Source organism: Rhipicephalus microplus, chromosome 1, assembly GCF_043290135.1.
Source record: "Rhipicephalus microplus isolate Deutch F79 chromosome 1, USDA_Rmic, whole genome shotgun sequence".
Classification (NCBI taxonomy): domain Eukaryota; kingdom Metazoa; phylum Arthropoda; class Arachnida; order Ixodida; family Ixodidae; genus Rhipicephalus; species Rhipicephalus microplus.
The window spans coordinates 141,891,107-141,911,627 of record NC_134700.1 but is presented as its reverse complement, the minus strand read 5'-3'; the positions used below and the strand labels follow the sequence as shown (position 1 = coordinate 141,911,627).

The 20,521-nt window shown below is 46.2% G+C and overlaps 1 protein-coding gene across 1 annotated transcript; it reads left to right on the top strand.

Annotated features, from left to right (window-relative positions):
- The first annotated feature begins 4,703 nt into the window (after positions 1 to 4,703).
- On the top strand, positions 4,704 to 19,907 carry LOC119178227 ((3R)-3-hydroxyacyl-CoA dehydrogenase). The gene is made up of 3 exons (XM_037429420.2): positions 4,704 to 5,001; positions 9,341 to 9,540; positions 19,477 to 19,907. Exons 1-3 carry the CDS (start codon positions 4,839 to 4,841, stop codon positions 19,876 to 19,878), a joined length of 765 nt encoding a protein of 254 aa, XP_037285317.2. The 5' UTR covers positions 4,704 to 4,838; the 3' UTR covers positions 19,879 to 19,907.
- Positions 19,908 to 20,521: the final 614 nt, after the last annotated feature.

The window sequence follows — 20,521 nt, the reverse complement described above, 5'->3', positions numbered from 1 at the left end:
TACAAGCTAAATTCCAAGGCAATCAATCCAACACCTATGGAGAGACAAAATGTAAAGTTGGTGTTAAGTGTCAATAATCCGTTTGTATCAAACGCACTTGAGACGCGTGGCGATGCCCTTGAAACCACATGTGCCAGCTCAACAGCTCTCTTCATAAACATCATATCGACGTGGTGGAAAATTGTCAACGTGAAGACCCCTTCGAAAGGTCGCCGACTTAACTACACCCTTCAAAATCCAGTGAATTTTACGGTGGATCAAGAGCTGGTTTTCCTTAGTGGCATGGTAGACTGGCTGGATGCTTGGAGCAGCGTCAACATGAGCCGTGGCTGCTTGACAAGGGAAACACATTCTGCGTTGAGACTTACTTGCTACTCCCTTGTTGAGCTGTCGCGGTACTGTTTAGAAGAACTGAAGTTCAAGTTAGTCTAGCTGGGAAAATTTCAAACACACTCTTGAATATCGCTTCGGTCGCTACCGTCAGCTTCCTGGTGCACAATATCATGTTTCCGTGAGGCAGCTTCTGGAGTCTGTAAAGAAAATTCGTCTGCAAAAGCTGCTGATGCTTCCGCAGCCAGACATCAGCAGCGAAAGTGACACAGAAGTATCGCAACATAACTTCTCTGTTCACATCTCAAATGATGAAATTTCCAACCCAAAGCATCGCATGAAGGTCGTTGCTTATATCGCTGGATATTGTGCTCATTCAGCTCTGAAGAAGCTGTCATGCGCATTTTGCAGCAGCGTGCTCGTCCTGGAGAGCAGGAACATTGATGTGGAAGGTAACACAATGATTGACAACTTGTCAAGAGGAAGCATGAAGTTTCGCAGCCATGTACTGTGCACATGGTGCTGGTGACAACGCTTGTTGTCGAAAAACTCACCAAGGGAAAAAATGCAAAGGCGTTCCTCACGTCGAACAACCAACGTGGCATTGTAAGCTCCATTACCACGTCACTGCTAGGAGATGTTAAGCTAGAGATTTGTGAAAATGGCCATACCTCTGATTCTATCGTGCGGCATGTAGTGCGTGTTGCAACAAATGTCGCTCTGAACAATTTCTGTAGACTTCGAAATGACACCATCCTAAGCACCGCACCAAAAAAGGCCGCTGACAGAAAAATCAAAACCTTGAACAAGAAATGAGGTAGGATGGTTTTAGCCTTTCGTCCTAATAAAACCACTTCTACAAATGCATTTCTGACTATTACAGTTTGATAACTAAAGTGTAAGGGCCGGCGTAAACAAATGCAGACCGCGCAGGATCAAAAAAAGAACAAAAAAAAAGAAACACCGTCTTTCACTAAGTGCCCCCAGCAGATACAACGAGAACGAGTGGCGACGATGGCCGGGGTGCAGGTGGGCAACTAGCGTGACGTCATGCTCCCCCTGGAGGGGCCTTGTGAATAGTCTAGGTGGTGTTGGCCAAATTTGGTATTACGTCACATCAATGGATGACGAAGATATGTGAGTGGTGCAAACACAATAATCATGAGATGCGCGTCGTGTGAGAACACGACTAAATGCCACAGTCAAGGCGCCAAAACATTTCGACGTGACGCGGTGCACTTGTTCACCGGCGTTCATTTCGTCGGGTCACGCCAGCGTTGCCATGCCACGCATCAGGCGTGTGCCACACTGCGTTGCTTTGACATATGCGCGTTGAAGCGCGTCCGCCGTCCCTCCGTCCTGAAAAAAGGGAGACCTAGTGTTGCCTGGCTAACGCATCGGCGCGAATTGCAGCACGTCGCATTTCGCGCCGGATGCCGTCGGGCCACACCGACGAACGCTGGTCGCGCTGGTCACGCCTGATTGATTGATTGATTGATTGATTGATTGATTGATTGATATGTGGGGTTTAAAGTCCCAAAACCACCATATGATTATGAGAGACGGCGTAGGGGAGGGCTTCGGAAATTTCGGCCACCTGGGGTTCTTTACCGTACACCCAAATTTCGCACACAGGCCTACAACGTTTCCGCCTCCATCGTAAATGCAGCCCGCGCAGCCGGGATTAGATCATGAGACCTGCGGGTCAACAGCCGTGTGTGTACCTTAGCCACTAGACCACCGCGGCGTGGCTTGCCCATTTTCTACGCCAGTGGTGGCAGTGAATAAAGAGCTAACCTGATAAGCGCGAAAATGCACGCGACAGCGACGAGCGATGCTATGAGCGATGAAACAGGACGGACGTTCGCGCGACGTGTCGCGTGCTAGTTTTCGCGCGATCACTTGGTTCTCCAGATTTGGAAACCGTCGCTCATCGCCCGGAAGTGCTGGGCTCAAGCAGCCAATAGCAAAAAACCGGAGAAGACAAAGACTACATAGGTGCACGTGACCCTGCCCGAGTCACGTATGCGCAACAATAAATAACGCAATGTTTACGCATGTGCATATAAAAAAAGTGCTGCGAGGCATTCATAAACATTTTCCGTTTCATTACACAACATTATATCTTATTTTTAAATTGCACACCGCCCACTACGTGGTTTTGTTGGTGCGAGTAGATGGCCTCATGCCAGCAACAGTGGAGTTCGCTCGAAGAAGCCGTCGCGTGAATGAGGTTTGCCTGCGCTAGCGACTGATCGCGCGAAGACGATCTTCGTCGCGTCGCTCGTCACTGTCGCGTCCATTTTCGCGCTTATGAGGTTTGGCCCTACCTCAAGCAAATGCGTGGCAGAGTAATGGAGGTATCAAATCAATGTTGCGTAGCTTGGTATGTTTTGGGAATGCTTTATTGTTATTTTATGTTTTTCAATCTTATTTATTGAATGAAGGAATATCAAAGACAAGTTGTGTCACGTTAAGGTGTGTCTTTATCGCTTTGTGCAGTCGTTTTATGAAACGTTGAGGAGTCGCTCTTGACTGAATTCCGAATGTGCGCTTTGCCGCTTATATACACACCACCCGCGTAGAAGGAAGACGAGACGAGGCACGAGCCGAGCCTAGCACGCGCAGCAGAGGTGTGGCCGGCACCAACGCCGAAGCGCGACAACGTGACTAAGAAATTCTCTACATTTAAAAATGTCCTGGCTGCTTGCCTACTTCATCGCTTATTTTTAGATTTCTTGATTTAAACCAAGATGAAACTATCAGGTAATGTCACCACCACTGCTGTTAGTGTATAGGGTGCCAAAACAAGGCAACTAAGTTTCTTTACTTTTCTCAAGTTAAATTTTTTGCTTGGATTTCACAGTAGAAAAAACTTTTATAATGGTATTGAGCCTCAGGGAAAACTAGCATGGAGCGTGAATTCGCATATCGTGTACGTTGATGAAGGTGATAGTGAGCTATGATTGCATGATAAGTCATATTTCTGGATGCAAAAAGCCCTTTCTGCCTTGGGTGCTGTGCAATATTTAATATTTTTCCGACATCAGGCCAACTAGCTGCTTTTATCATTTATTACCAGCCGGAAAATACTGCGACTCAAAAATGTAAGCTACTTGCACTTCGGCATCATTCAGGGAAATGAGTTCGAAAGTGACTACAATCAACGCTCCGAAACCCACACGTGTGATCTTGAGTGCACTTACAACTCACTGAATTTGATTTTTGCCACCTCGCTGCTACTTCTACTATCTGCGAAAAAAGTCACGCAGAACGCTCTAAAGGGCTTAGTTTATTTAACAACGCGAGTAACGTCGTAATTCTGCACAAAATTTTCGCTAGAGTCTGCAATATGTTCTGGATCTCAATAATTTTTACAGTGAAAGGTTCGCACTGTACCAATTTATACTTCACCGTAAGGTTTTTCAAGTGTGTATGTGTGCGTGTGTGTGTGTGTGTGTGTGTGTGTGTTTGCACTAAAGCCTTTGCGTTTCAAAAGACATGTCGGCACTTCTGGCCACCCTAGCTGCCGCTTTCTAAAGTTAATCAATTATCGCTAGTTTTTTTGCCTAATTTTGTCTTTTGTCTACTTGGAAACACTGATTACGGTGTATGTTAGGGTGTAGACTGATCAACCATAAAACAATTTTAGCAGCAGAACAAGGTAAAAACCACGGGTTAATGCTTAATTGCTCAATGCCACAATGCACCTATTTGTGGGCCTTGGCTATGACGCCTCGGTAGATTTGAAAACAGCTGGTCACATACATGCAGGGACGTCAGTATACTGCGACTATATATATTTACCCCACCGCGGTGGTCTAGAGGCTAAGGTACTCGGCTACTGACCCGCAGGTCAAGGGATCTAATTCCGGCGGCGGTGGCTGCATTTACGGTGGAGGCGGAAATGTTGTAGGCCCGTGTGCTCAGATTTGGGTGCACGTTAAAGAACCCCAGGTGGTCGAAACTTCCGGAGCCCTCCTCTACGGCGTCTCTCATCATCATATGAAGGGTTTGGGACGTTCCCCCACATATCAATAAAAAACTATATATATTTCACTTAGGCACATTGCTGCTTTTTTGGTATTTTCATTGTTACAATAGCAACAGACTACGGCCCGAAATAAAGGCCCCATGAATGACGCACGATACAGTTATTTCCATGCAGCTGGCGCACATTTCGAAGACGCGATGGTTTTGTCTGTTGCCGAGGCGAAGGAAAGAAACCGGTTCTCTTGTGAGCGCTCATTACGCAACAACCGAAATGAACTGAGGGGTAGCGAACGCAAAAACGAGGCATCCCGACACGAGCGAGAAAAGGAAATACTGCTACACGACGGCGTTTAGCCATGAACCTCGACTAGGTTGAATCGCCGACGAGGGGCGCGTGTTATCGCAGCGATAGCAGCGGCGCGCTTCCAGACGACAGGCAAGTCGGCCTGACGGAGGCCGTCGCCCGGCGCTCGCCGTTTTCGAAGTTGACGCTTTCTCGAGGCAAGCACGTTGACATGTCGTCGGACAAGGAGTTTGCCGGGCGCATTGCTGTGGTCACCGGGGGAGGCAGCGGAATCGGCGAAGCCATCTGTCATGTGCTGGCCGAGAAAGGCGCCCGCGTCGTTGTAGCGGACATCAATTTAGAAGCAGGGGAAAGGGTCTCAAGGTCACTACCCGGTTTGTACCACCATGCCATGCATATCACTTTCTTTTTATAATCTCTTGCAAGAAAAATGTTTTCTTTGCTTTCCTACGAAGAGCACTTCCTCTAAAGAAAAAAAACCTATAGGTTATCATCGCACTGTTATGGGGAGACGTACAAGAAGTGTGGGTGCTGTTCAGTTGCCTCTCTTTTTTTTCGGTACGCGTTTTGTAGTAGCTGTGTATAAAGTTGAGGAATAATTTGTAATGGGCAATATCAATCAGTACTACATTGCGTGTTCCCGCCATCAGAACTTGTATTTCAAGCATTTCTTGCTAGAAATTTTTGGACCGTCTAGAAAAAAACAAGGACACAGTAAGGCACGAAGAAAGCCTCAAATGTTCACTCCAGGAACTGCGCCTTCCGCAAGAGTATCCTTCACTATTTGATTGTTACGCAAGCCCGCCTAGAATTAGAATGATAGGTATCAGCTACAGCGCAGAAGGTGTTTGATCTAACGCATTTTGTAACTGACGCTCCAGAAAGTTTTTCTGAGGTACATCATGTAACCATCCACACTAAATCAGCTGGCACTAAGGCACAATAAGTTTTAAACAAAAACAAAATTTTTGATGTGAGGAAACTCATCAACAGTGGTTTCTATGCGAGTATTTCAGTGTGTGTTTTTACATCCAAAAGCCAATGTGATGGTTGTAGTAAACAATGTTGACAAAGATGACGCTTCAGTTTACTTGTGATTTCTCTGAAACTTTATTTTTATTAATTTTCAGCTTCGCCTTTCCTAAGTAATTTAAAGGCCAGATTTATTATAATAAATGTGACAAAAGAACTAGCACTATGAAGTATCTAGTTCGATAGCACTTATCGGGGCTTGCAAAATGATACCGCCAATGGAAACAGACGCTAATTACATTTATTCTATTGTGGGGTAGGCTCTGGGCGGGTTGTAGGGATGCGTTTCAGAGTTAGAGGTGCAACATAGCGAACATAATAAGCGTCACTCCAAATTTCCATGATTTTGTAACGTGTTTTTTTTTCTACAGAAACGAAGCATTCTTATTATGCGTAGATAAATGCAATTTTATTTCAGTAATATAAACTTCCTCTTGGCATAGAAAGCACGTATTTCTATCCTCTCATCTGCATGTGTTATAAAATGCTGAAGTGCGTATATTTGGCACGTCAATTTACCACTGGCGTGGAAGGGCTAAAAGGTCACACTGTTTTTGAAAGTTAGCAGTCACCAGAACCAGGACCGTTGTATCTGACTGTTGTATAACACCTCCTATTTGTACGTTTTGAAAACTCATTAGCATGCATAATTGAGAGAAGGAGAGAGAGGCAACTTTATTTATACCATCTTGAGAAAAAGGGACTGGGAGAAGTTGGGAGATCCTACTCACCGCAGGCCTCTACTGCCACATCAACCCACCTCAGGATAGCCTAGTGAGGTTGCGGGTTGTATAGCTGCGCATGACAGCTTTCCACACCCCCTGACTACTGAGTTGCTAATGAAGGCTCAGTGGGAAAAGTGATGTGGACACTGCCACATATTATGCTTAAAGTCCGCTTTGTTCCCAGTATGGAACTACCAGTCTGAATTTGGCAAGTTCCAAGGTAAATGTTGTGGCCTAAGGCAGGGGAGATAAAAGTTTGGGTTTGCTTTTTACACCATAGTAGTACATGCCTGCGGGAAGAGTGACTCAATAAAGGCGGTAGGTATTGGCGACCGAGGTGATAGTGCCCGGAAATGTCGTTGTATGTGAGTAATCTTTCTTTAGATGTAGATACAGTAGGAAAATGATTGGTTCCTGAAGCATCCCCTAGGCGATCTTGCCTTCGGATTGCGAAAGCTCGAGCGCTTGCGTGGGCTGCTCAATTACCAATCAGAACACGTTCTCACTTAGGCCTGATTGATAATGCATAATTGACAAAACGAAAATCCAGAAGAGGTCCAGTCCCTGAATGCATAGTCGTCGAGTGGTGAACTTGGAATGTGTTTGCTTTTACAGAGAAAGCTCCCATGAGATTGCAAGAGTCACGTGCACCATAGTTGCTGAACGCCGCCACCGGTTTCCATCACCACTGTTGCCCAAAGTTAGAAAAAAGAGGTTAACGAAAACACCAAAGACCCAATAGGATTGGATCCCTGGTATTCTGCGAAAATCACAGCATATTCATGGAGTGAATGATGATGAGTGAGGCGGGTCCGTCCGCCCATTCGTGCTTCCGTACGTCCGTTCGCTCTTGGTTCCGTTCATCCGTGCGACCATCCATGTGTCCATCCATGCGTCTATTCGTCTACCAGTCTGTCTGTTCCTCCGTCCATGCATCCGTTCGTGCGTTAATCTAGTGAACACTCCAAGTACCACCATCTCCCATCTCGCGACCCCTGTGGTATATACCCGCTATAGAGCGGGTATGTGCAACCGGTGGCTGCTTACTACTGCTACATACATTGAAAGATGTACAGACCCATGCCTGAAAGGGCTTCGGCCCTAAACATCTCAGTATTCTACCACAAATCCAGGCCGGTGCTTGCAAATTTGTCGTAAGCACATCTTACGCAGGCTTATTGTCGGGAATAGAATGAGTGACAAGGGATAGTAAAAAAATAGGTGTCACATAATGCGAATTGCGTAACAAGTGAGCCGTCGAATGCTACAACTCATTACAAATGCTTCACGCATAATTCTTCATTGTGGCTAGCCACAGCATAAAAAATTGCCCAAAATTCCTTGCAAGTGTGTAGCGTCTACTACGCTTCTCCAAAGAATGATGAAAGCATGGCATTGTAAATGCTTCCCTACTACACAAACATTATAAAGAAGTAGGTACCCGGTAGGTGTACTTGTAGCCGTTTCCCAAAGGTTCTCCAAGGGTGCTCTGAAAGTCGGCTCTTTCAGCTTTCACTGTGTCTCTGCTGCGCGTCAAGCGCACGCTTGAAGGTTTTTTTTATTACTTCTGCGGTATTAGAGACTACCATCATCACCAGCAAGAAGCGCGGCTCGTGGTTCTTCGTGACGCTCGCGCTGCACAGGAGCTCTGGTTTGCCGAAGCTCTGGCTGGCCTGGAATAAACGACGTGCCGCCTAAGTTCTGTTGAGTTAGTGTCGTGCGTTGTAACACCTTCCGCTGTTATAGACGCCATCAGAAGTTAGAGAGTTTAAGCAACACCAGTGCACTGGCAGTGGTAACTCAATTTGAAGTTGTCCTTTTTAAAGCAATAAAATTTATGGATACCTTCAAGCAGTCACTGTGAAATACAAAATATTAGTTTCAGTACATTGAGAGAAAAAGCAGACAAACTGCAACTGCTTTTTAACACGAAATAATTTTATGCCGGGGTACAGCACGACTCCGCTGACGTATTTCCGTCACTTACATGACGTTCTAAAATACATGCTTACGCATTGCAAAGAAGTAAAAAAGGAGATGAAAGAGTTCTATTGCTTGACGGTGAAGCAATGACCTATCTCTCCTCAGCGGGCGGCATGAGACCACTAGGCCACAGAGCACACATTGTAGAGCTTCCTAACGGCACGCTATTTTTATATGCATCATACGCAAACGACCGGGAGGTACTCAGAGTAGCACAAGTTGAGTACGTTTTCATCGTCAGTAGCGAGATAGAGTGAAGTGCTCGCGTTGGATGCACTCTAAAGATCGTCGCTCCCCATGGTGCGATGCGAACGCTGGTTTTGTATCTAGTGCACACGCGCTTGTCTCGTGATTCAGGAGAGCACCAAGGTCACTTCACTCGCTGCCGTGGCTGTGATCACGAAAGTAGTGCGCTGCTCAAATGCGACAGCTGTTTTGCTCTCCCTGTGTATACTTCTGTGTTTGTTTCGTGCGCCTTGTTGTGACAGTTGTTGGTACGCGATCGTCTTGTGTATATATGCTCATTTGATGCGTGCTTTTATGCTTTATTGGCACGCCCTAAGTTTCCTGCTGCTTCGTTTTGTTCGCGTGGCATTACAATTTCTTGCTGTAGCATTCCTCCACTTGCCCTTATAGCGGTACCATGCGCCATAAATGCCCAACTGCCTCTATTAAGACACGGCTCGCTTTTGTGTTATACTGTTTCCGAGACAGAGTGTTCAGCTTTGTTTTTTTAGTGTGTGGAGGCTATATGTTTTCCAACTTGCCAATATGGAGTGTTTTATATGTTTTATGATTTGGTCTAATATAATGCACAAGCGTCCTAAAGTATATCGGGCCCGTATATAAAGACGTATTCAGTTGCGTAATACATGCCGAGTTTATATGGGCAAGTATTTTTATCGAATACGCTTGCACAGCCACGCAACTTCTGCACAGTATATTTATCACCACCATGAAAACTTTGTCGCAGGAGATCAGGGTCACGTCCCTGTTGAAGTGGACGTTGGTGAGTCAGCGTCGGTCGAAAGATTGTTCAACGTTGTTCGGGAACACTGTGATGGCACCCCAGTCAGCATAATAGTCAACAACGCGGCCCTTGGCACGTCTTTCGCACCAATCCAGGATTCCAGCGAAGAAGACTTTGACCACGTAATCAAGACAAATCTCAAGGTGAGGCTCAAGAGTAGCACCAGTGCAGAGAACATCTTATATAAAACTCAGTTATGATGACATTACAATTCAGCATGTGCTCCTAGAGGTATCACCCCGGTGCGGTAGTCTAGTGGTTATGGTGTTAGTCTGATAACCCGAAGGCTGCAAGATTGAATCTAGGTCATGACAATTGCATTTCGATGGCGCTGAAAGCGCATGTACTTAGATTTAAATGCACGTTAAAACCCCCGGCTACTTGCAATTCTCCGAACCCTTCCCCACGACATCTTTCATAATCTTGTTGTGGTTTCAGAAGCTAAAACACTGGTATTAATTTTATGGAAAATGCATCAACAATTAGAGAAAATGTATCATCACAAACTAACAGCCACCTTTTGATGTGGAGCATCTCTTACTCGCGGGTATGTCCCACGTCCACACTCTCCTTCTCTCTCTCCAACAGCTTCGCTTTACTCTCTCCACCGCTCTCATTCGACCTGCTTGCGCTAGCGGCCTCATTGCGCAAGCGTGTCTCCTCCCCTCTCCCTCCTCTTCTACTCTCGTCCTCAGTGGCGCACCAACTCTTTCACATGTCTACCTCATTCGTGAGCCGATATATAAATATATTATGACGACTCGGTTGTAGCGAGGTTTATTGGGCGTGAACTCGGGAACGAACAAGCGCAACGGACCCGACAAAGAAGCGCTCGTGCCAAGCCGATGATGATTGTCAGCCAGAACATATGATGATGATTGACTGCTGTTCAGATGAGGATGAAGCGCATAATAGATGCCTACACTGATTCCCCCCCCCCCCGTGAAAGCGGCCAGCCTTGCCGCTGTGGGCGGGTAGTCAAGGTGACGAGAAACGTCGTGTGAAAAGCTTCATGCGGGAAACGTGTACAATTTTGGTGCTGCGGTAACGACGGTCAGTTGGCACGACAAGGGGCGTCACACGATAGTTGACAGGTGAAGTCTGCTCTAAAACAACATATGGGCCGATGAATCGAGGCTGGAACTTGTCGCAGAGACCAGGTGTGCGAATTGGTGTCAATAGCAGCACCTCGTCACCAGGTCGGAATGATACCACACAATGAGAGGTGTCGTAGATGGCCTTCCTTGCTTGTTGCGTAGCTTCCGTGTTCATATGAGCGCGCTGGCGGCACTGGGCAAGGCGAGAAATATATTCTTCGCAAGAAGATGGTGATGTAGGGCCATTGCTGGTGAAGAAGGAAACTTCGATAAAGAAAGTAGGTGAACGTCCGTAAACGAGATAAAACGGTGAGTAGCCTGTTGTGCGCTGAACAGCGGTGTTGTAGGCGAAAGTGAGGAACGGTAGAAGTTTATCCCAGTTTCTGTGATCCGGTTGAATGTACACGGCTATCATGTCGGCAAGGGTTCGATGAAATCTCTCGGTCGGACCATTTGTTTGAGGATGGTAGCTAGACGCCATCTTGTGTGTGGTACCAGAAACGCGAAGAACTTCACCTAAAAGCTGTGATAAGAACACCTTTCCACGGTCACTCAGAAGTACACGAGGTGCACCATGACGTAGTATTATGGCCTGAAGGACGAAGTCAGCAACTTCCGATGCTGAACCAGTAGCTACTGAAGTTGTCTCGGCGTAGCGTGTCATATGGTCTACGGCGGTGACTATCCATCTATTTCCAGCACCAGTAACAGGAAGGGGTCCATAAAGATCGACACCGACGACCTCGAAAGGTGTTGTAGGGCACGTCATTGGCTGTAACTGACCAGCTGGGGGAGATGTCGGAAGTTTGCGAAGTTGGCATGGAGAGCAGGAACCCACGTACTTTGCTAGGCTGGTAGAAATCCCAGGCCAATAAAAGCGGCTTCGAATGCGGTCGTAGGTTCTGTGAAAGCCTAGGTGGCCAGCAGTCAAATCGTCATGAAAGGCGTTAAGTACATGATGTTGAAAAGCGCGTGGCAGAACAGGTACCCAGCGTGTGCCGTCAGGATGATATATGTGACGATACAGCACACCGTCCTGAAACTTGAAGTGCTCGAGTTGTCGACGAAGGCATGCATTGGGTGGACGCGTAGCTCTTGAAAGGTGGTCTATAATGCGCCGACAATACAGGTCAGCCTGCTGGTGAGAACTGAAGGGTTGTTCATCGTCGATTGGTGGTTGGTACAGCGAGGCGAACAAGGCAACAGAAGTGGGAGTCACGTCCGCACTGGTGTCGTTGGAGGTGGCAGCTGGAGTGTCAAACGACGCTGTAGGTAGGGGGCAACGAGAAAGAGCGTCGGCGTCTTGATGTTTTTTGCCCGATTTATAAATAATCTCAAACTGATACTCCTGTAGGCGTAAAATCCAACGACCCAAGCGTCCGGACAAGTTCTTCATTGTAGAAAGCCAGCATAAGGCGTGGTGGTCCGTTACGATGGTGAATTGACGGCCGTACAGATAAGGACGGAACTTTTGTATGGACCAAACCACAGCGAGGCACTCCTGCTCAGTGATGGTATAGTTTTTTTCGGTAGAAGTTAGCACTCGGCTAGCATATGCGATGACCCTTTCTCGTCCTGAGTTAACGCGTTGGAGGAGAACAGCACCTATACCGCAGCCGCTGGCGTCGGTATGCAGGAGTGTTGGGGCGGTGTCATCAAAATGGCAGAGTACAGGTTCTGACGTCAAAGCTTTCTTCAATAGGTGAAACGCCGACTGACATTCCTCGGACCACACAAAGGGTGCATTACATGCAAGTAGTTTGTGAAGTGGCGCAGCTATTGAAGCGAAATTTTGTATGAAGCGACGAAAATATGATGCGAGGCCCAGAAAACTTCGCAAATCCTTAAGTCTTGTGGGGCATGGAAATCGAAGGACGGCAGCGATCTTTTCGGGGTCAGGGCGAATACCGTCCTTGCTGACGACATGACCGAGAACCTTGATGGATTTGGTGGCGAAACGGCACTTCTTAGTGTTGAGCTGCAGACCCGCACCGGCGAGGCATGTTAGGACGTCATCCAAGCGGCTCAGGTGCTGAGAAAACGTTGATGAAAAGATGATAATGTCATCAAGGTAGCAGAGACACGTCTTCCATTTCAGACCACGCAGGACGGTGTCGATCATGCGTTCAAACGTCGCGGGCGCATTGCAGAGCCCGAAAGGCATCACGATAAATTCGTACAGGCCATCGGGGGTTGCAATTGCCGTTTTTTCTTTGTCGTCATCGTGCATGGAAATTTGCCAATATCCCGAACGCAAATCAAGGCTTGAAAAGTATTCGGCGCCTTGCAGTGAATCAAGGGCGTCGTCGATGCGTGGCATGGGGTATACGTCCTTGCGTGTGATGTTGTCAAGTGCCCGGTAATGAACGCAAAAGCGCACGGAGCCATCTTTTTTCCGTACCAAAACAACAGGGGATGACCAAGGGCTAGTTGATGGACGATTTATTTCTCGTTGGAGCATGTCAGCGACATTTTCCTCGATGATTTTTCGCTCAGCGAGAGACACGCGGTACGGGCGGCGATGTACAATAGATGCTCCCTCCGTCTGAATGCGATGCGCTGCAGTGGTAGTTCGGCCCAACGTTAAAGAGCAGGTGTCGAAAGAATCGGCGTGTTTCGCTAATAATGTAAGCAACTGCTGCGCCTGCATTGCTGTTAAGTCATCACTGATAAGAGCTGTGAAGGGAGAGGATGAGGCAGGCTTACTCATAGAACGGTCGTTGGTAGAGGCAGGGTTAAGTGGCGTGACGCTGACAGGCTCAGCATCCACAACACAGGCTACTGCAGTGCCCTCTCGCAGGAGAACTTTCTCTGGCGTTTCATTCGTAGCAATGACGAGCGCGGAGCCATGGTGAAAGCGTACGACACCTGATGCAAGGGCTATGCCTTTTGCGACGCAAGTCGACGAAGGGGACACCAAGACGTCACCGTGGTCGATGTCCTTAGAGATCAGGGTCACAATTTGTTCTTGGTGTGGCGGTAGTTCGAGATCTTCGCTAGCGAACAGGCGTAAAGGCTTGTAGACGCCTGCGTCGAACATGGAGTCCGTATTAGTTAGGTGCAGAATCCGTTCACCACAACATATAGCGGCTGAAGAAGAAGATAGGAAGTCCCACCCTAGAATTAGCTGGTGAGAGCACCGGGTAAGCACAGTGAACTCGATGTAATGCAAAATGTCATCAATAAACACACGAGCAGTACAAAGAGCAAAAGGGCGGATAGCGTTCCCCTGGGCTTCGACTAGATTGGGTCCATTATAAGGTGTCATTACTTTCTTCAGGCGTTTGCACAAATCATACCTAATCACAGAAACTGTAGCACCGGTGTCCACCAAAGCGTCCACGAGAACTCCTTACACCGTAACAGAAACCATGTTGAACGGGCGTGCTAGAGGAATATGAGTCCTACTGTTACATGCAGTTTCTCCTCCGAAAACTGCATCATTTAGTTTTCCGACCGGTTATCAGTAGTAAACGAGGCTGGCCGAAGAGGAGAGGAGGAGCGACGGAAGGGCGAAGGTGATCGGCGTCGGCTTGAGCGGTAAGTGTTCCGCGTCTCAGTCGACGCGGGCGGAGATGGAGACCGCTCCTGTCCAGATGAATAACGCCGAGCGTAAGAATCCCCTCTGGAAAAGTCCCGTTCGCGCATGTCGTACCCGAGACGCTCGTCCTGCTGGCGCTTGCGGCAGAAGTGCGATATATGGCCACGATATCCACAGTAAAAGCATGTTGGGCGAGACGGGCGCCAAGGCGGGTAGTAGAGGTCGTTCGGCACACCGGGAGATAGCGCACTCAAGTGGACTGACGGAGGGTCGGGTGGGATTGGCCGGAAGTGGACCAGTGGTGCAGCAGCAACCGGCGTGAATGATGGCAGCGGTGAAGTAGAGTTTACGTTGCGAGGAGGCGCGGCCGCAACTTGCGCGTACGTTGGAGGGCTAGACAGAGGTGGCTGGACGTAGGCTGGACCGGTGAATGATGTTAGTTCCTCCCTTACGATGTCACGGAAGTTACTAGAACAAATGGAATGTAAATAAGAACAAGGAAAAGTGGGTGAAAAAATAACCAGCAGTGAGCAGGAATTGAACCTACGACCTTCGAATAACGCGTTCGATGCTCTAACCACTGAGCTATCACAGCGGCCTTCCCTCCACCCACTTTTTCGGGTTTATATGTGAATTTAGAAGTGGGAGTGTCAGTCAGCGCCCTCTGTAGCTAAGCGGCGAGTGTGAAACACCCTTTTATGCGCATGTGTGGCGTCACGTAGCACGTGAATTTATTACGAGTGGGCAGCTGACCAATAGTCCCTCGTATACAACCTAATGACACCAAGTCTGCCAGTACGAAACACTCGTTAATGAATAAGGGAAAGAAGTGTATACCTAAGGGCTCTTGTTTTCGTGTTTTGACACAATAATAATGAGATCTAACAGACAATAATGCCAAGGATTGTATAGGGGAAGTTATTAGAACAAATGAAATGAAAATAAGAGGAAAGAAAAGTGGGTGAAAAAATAACCAGCCATGAGCAGGAATCGAACCTACGACCTTAGAATAACGCGTTCGATGCCCTAACCACTGAGCTATCATATATATATATATATATATATATATATATATATATATATATATATATATATATATATATATATCGGTAATCCTATTGGTATTGGTGAATTGGTAATTCCTCAGAAAGCTTGTGCAACATGACTGACATGCGACGGGTGCATGAATAGACAAATTTGAAATTTCCTTGCGCATCAACACGTGCGACACAGTGTGGTTGGCAGGACATCTAAAAGAGCTGTGAAGTAATGAAACCACGGATGACCTATATACATTCTAATATACATTAACAGAGTTTACTAATCTAAGAAGTTGGGTTGTTATAGGGCGAGACAGGTGAGCTTTCCTACGTTTTCATAGATACCTGAACGAATGATGTTAAATTTGTGGATCAAGAAGGATTCTCTCTCTTCCCTGTCGTGATTTGTCTTGAACCCGGACTGAATAATAGTGGCCCTAGTTTTGTCGAAACCGTGGCCAGGCGTACTGACGTACGCCTGGCCACGGTTTACGTCAGTGGTACAGTGGTAAATTTGGGAGGCTTACGGCGTGTGCACGGTGATTATTAAAACTAATATTGAAACTTGTCTCTGTTTGACCTATGTATTGAACTTTGCATATTGAACACTCGTGAACATAGACGACGTTGGTACTATCACATGTGTAGTCCCCATTTATTTTTAATGAAAAGCTGGATGAGGGACTTGAGACTATTTTAGATGTCGTCAAGTGAGCGCACCCTTTGCAACGTGGTTTATTGCAGGGATGACAGCCTTCATGACGTGAACACGTGGTTTTAGATGATGTTAGTAAATCACGGAGGGTCCACCATGGTCGGTAGACCACGCGTAGTTGTTCCGTAAAGGTTCTTTTGAGCCGCTCGCTTTGTAATAAAATGTTGAAATGCTTCCTTTAAATATGGTTGACATTTAGAGCTAAGGCCGCATGTGTCAAAACTAGGTTAGTCTAGGAACTATCTTTGGGTCTTTTGTTAGTACTCAGGAGATCTGAACGGTCGAGCTCTTCTGCACGTTTGATGGCGTCTGTGATAATCCTGGACGGATGGCTCTGTTTTTCGAGCGCGCTCCGAAGTTGTTCGCAGTAGCGGGAAAATTCGCTGCTATCAGAGCATATTCTTTCGAAACAGACTCCTTGGCTGTAGGGAATACTAGTTTTATTGTGCTTCATGGGACTACTACTGAAGTGAATATATTGCTGCCTATCCGGGGGTTTGCTGTAAAGATTAGTTATCAGCTTCCCGTTACGTAGAGTGACCATGATATCAAGGAAGCTTATGACCACAGGTGAATACGAGTACAAAAAAGAAATCACTGGCTGAACATTGTTAGGATCTGCTATGAAAGAAAGAAATTGCGATTCACTATGGTGCCAAATTAGGAAAATGTCGTCGATGAACTGCGTATAGAAAACTGGCTTTTATCCGCAGTTTTCCAAAAAATTTGTTTTCAACGAGCCCCATAAATATTTTTCGTAGTTTGGTGCGATTCTTCTGTCCATAGATCATTGAGAATCTTGTGTCCATAGATCATTGAGCATAATGTGTCCCATCAAATTCGAAATTGTTAAGTTTGAGAATGAGCTTAAGCAACGTTGCTAACGTAGATGCGAAAACAGGTTTGTCGGCGTCGCAAATTGGAACCGCACAAATTAGAATTCTTCACTTCAGCGCCATTCGATCCACAACTGTATACTCCCCGTTCTTCATTCTTTATGGTCGGGAACCTTCCTCGTTTTTTGACACCATCCTTCCGTACTGCCCAGACCCTGCAGACGACTTTCGCCGAAGCCGCCACTTATGCCGAAGAATATCGGCAGCTCGCAGGTTTACTTACCACGCACAATCAGGCTCGCCAGAAGCACACTGATGACCGACGTTCATCCCATTCGTCATACGTCCCTAGAACAATTGTATGGCTCCACGTGCCGTCGTCTGCCTCCGGCCTTTTCCTAAAGTTCATACCCAAATATGATGCTCCATACCAGGTCCTGCACCTGACATCTCCAGTCAACTACATTGTTGAGCCTATTCAGCCACCTACAGATCAACGGTGCTGCGGGCGCGAAATAGTGCACGTCGACCGTTTGAAACCTGACTACGACCCGCCAGTCCTGCCTGCACCACAGGTAGCCTTGATGGCTCCTTTTTGACTGGGGAGTCAATGTAGTGATGAATATAGGCACTGCTGGAGCAATGACGAAGACGGCGTTCGTTGTGGCCGAGACTCATGCTGCTTCTACAGTGTCTATATTTCGAGACACTGTACTGCATCAGCCGAAACGACAGGCTGCTGTCTCGTTGCTGTCCGGTGCATTAGAAGTTTGCCTTACCTGGGATCTGAAGGTATTCTTACATTGTATTATCAGTGTTTATTGTACCACGAGTCAATTACTGAAAACGTTATAAACTGAAAATGTTCTAGAGACATCCGGCGAATGTTAAGCTATTCATCTCGTCCATTTATTTGTAAAGCACGCTGTGATACTCGCACAGGTGAAAAAGAAAAAGAAGCTACATAAGCGCGTGTCATGACTTTGACTGCAAGTCGCGAGACCCCTTATACCCCTTTCGTTTTCCGCTCCAGTTGTGTGTCCATAGTTTGAGGATATTTTTGGCCAGTTCTTTGTCACGTGGTGAAACGCCGTGCCAAGAAGAAATGTTGAGACCAACGACGCTTTTTATATACTGCAGTTGCAGTTCAGTAAGAGGGATGTGCTTTTCAGGGACGTGCAACTCGCCTTTTTCCCGCCCCTGTGATTGATTGATTGATTGATATGTGGGGTTTAGCGTCCCAAAACCACCATATGATTATGAGAGACGCCGTAGTGGAGGGCTCCGGTGATATCGACCACGTGGGGTTATTTAACGTGCAGCCAAATCTGAGCACGCGGGCCTACAGCATTTCCGCCTCCATCGGAAATGCAGCCGCCGCCGCCGGGATTTGATCCCGTGACCTGCGGGTCAGCAGCCGAGTACCTTATCCACTAGACCACCACGGCGGGGCTTCCGCCTCTGTGAGTGAAGTCTGGGCCTCTGTATGAAGAGATGGCACATTAAAAAGTAACAACTGTACGCTCCGTTTGCAAGCTCCACGCGGAGCACCCGACCACTGATATTGGCTGAATAGTTTATAGCACTGTATTCTGTATGTATAGAACGTGTTTTTTTTTCATCAAGCCGAGGTGGTAGATTAATAAATGTTTAAATATAATACACATTGCTTCAAGTGAACGCACAATAAGTACATACATTATGTGTACCATTGCATTACCTGAAGTGGAATTCGGTGCTCTTAGGCAAATTGAAAATCAGGATATTGTAACGCGTCAAGCAAAACACCGAGTTAGAACATTAACAAGTTTACAGCTAGTCTTAGCGAAGACTAAGCTTAGCACATATGTCTGAAATTCGCAATTTCAAGTTCTTCAGTTTTATAAATGACCCCCCCCCTTTTATTACGTGAAACACTTATATGTTTACGAAATTTATGTCGAGGAAAAAGTAACTCTCTGCATATAGACAAAGTGTATAAAAATGTATATCGCTTTAAACATATTCGTCTGCGCCGTGAACGAAACTATGACATCAGTTTTTTGTGTGTAGTTAAATAGGTCTAATCTTGATACATCTTTATTAATAAAAATCAATTACGATTATAATAAGTAACAATAATAATCAGTAACATTAAGCAATGTAACCTTATTATCGGTACATGCTCTGCTTTGAAGAGACATTCGCGTGATGTACGTGCAGAAGACTTAGATTTAAAGCTTTTGAATGGCTTCAAATATGCTTAGTTGCAATAAACAAACTGTCGCATAGCAGTTTGACTAGTGTGAATACGAAACTCTGGAAAAATTGAAACAATCAAGAAGACGTCTCTTATAGAAGTTAAAACGCATAATTGAAAGAATAAAATACGAAATTTTGAGCAAAATGTCTTGCATGTACAGATTTTTTGTTTTTTTTTTGTTTCTATTCACACTGTATTTGTTAGGACTGAATCATTGTTGCATTACACCACATTGTGATACCTTAAAACGTATTAGGTATTTTCTATCTGCTTTATTTACAGTTTTGTTTATCCTGCTAAGATGTGTGCAATGTTAGGAACTTCTAATTTAAAAAAAATAAGAAAAATAAAGCATGTGCACATCAGTTACATCTACTAAAAGGGCTTTCAGAAAATTTCCTCGTCAAAAGAAAGTGTGTGGCGCCTGACTTGGAGAACTTTTAGAAGGGCTCAGCTGAACGACTTCCCCGTTATGACAGCACAACAGCTTTGAAAAATCGTGGTAGTACGTAAGACGTGGCAAACTCTACTCTATAAAGCCTGACTTCCTTTAAAAGAGGGCTCGCTCTCATTTCGGATTGACATTTTTTCGTTGTTTTCTTCTGCAGGGCACATTCCTTGTGAGCCGTGCAGGCATCCGCCGAATGCTTGACGCTCGGGTCAAAGATGCAGCTATTGTCAACGTGTCTAGCATCACCGCGAAGAGCGGCATGAAGGGCCTTGCCAGCTACGTGGCCTCAAAGAACGGCGTTTTGGGATTGACAAAGTCCATGGCTTTAGACGTCGCTGGTTCTGGCATCCGCTGCAACGCCGTTCTTCCAGGATTCACGGTGACCCCCATGTCTGACCATCTTACCGAAGAAGAGAAGAAGCAACTCACCGCAAACATACCACTCAGCCGCCCTGCTCAACCGCGGGAGGTGGCGCATGTAGTGGCATTCCTGTGTGGACCACAGAGTTCATACATGGTCGGAATCATGGTTGAAGTCTCGGGAGGGGCAGTGGTGTAATAATAAAGAGTGCACGTACAAACTGTCAACTAGTGGTTTGTGTAGGAATCATAAATCTGACATCATATAATCTATACACACATTCACATACTCAATTATTCTTTCTTCCGCATATAAAAATATATTCCTCAACATTCATTCCCTACCGGCTATCAAAGAGTGACTCTGTGCTACAAATGTGCAAAACTGCGTGCGACCAACATCCTTCGCGGCGCAGAATTCTAAGCTGCTAGCATTCTCCTTACCCTTCAAGATAAGCGAATATCCTCTTCCTGTGAAAATTTTTGGTTCAGAGGATTGCAAAAAAATATCAAGCAGCGAGTGATTGAGCCAACGTAGTCCCTTTAAAAAAACGAGGTAGTTGTGATGGCCGAAAATCAGTCGCTTTGTGATTAACATGGTCGCTTAATCGGTTCTACTTGCAGATGTTAAAGTACCTTCACCTAATATGCCTCATAGTCACCTGGAATCGGATCCTTTGCTATGCCATCACCACCATAATTGCTTTAAAACGCATTGTTGAGCCCCTAAGTATGGCTTGTGTTACTTTATCTTGGCCTTTTCACTGGTAGCAACGAGATCAATCAAAAAGACACTATTTGGCATACGCTGGTAAAAGGGCACGATTAAAAAAAATTATGGA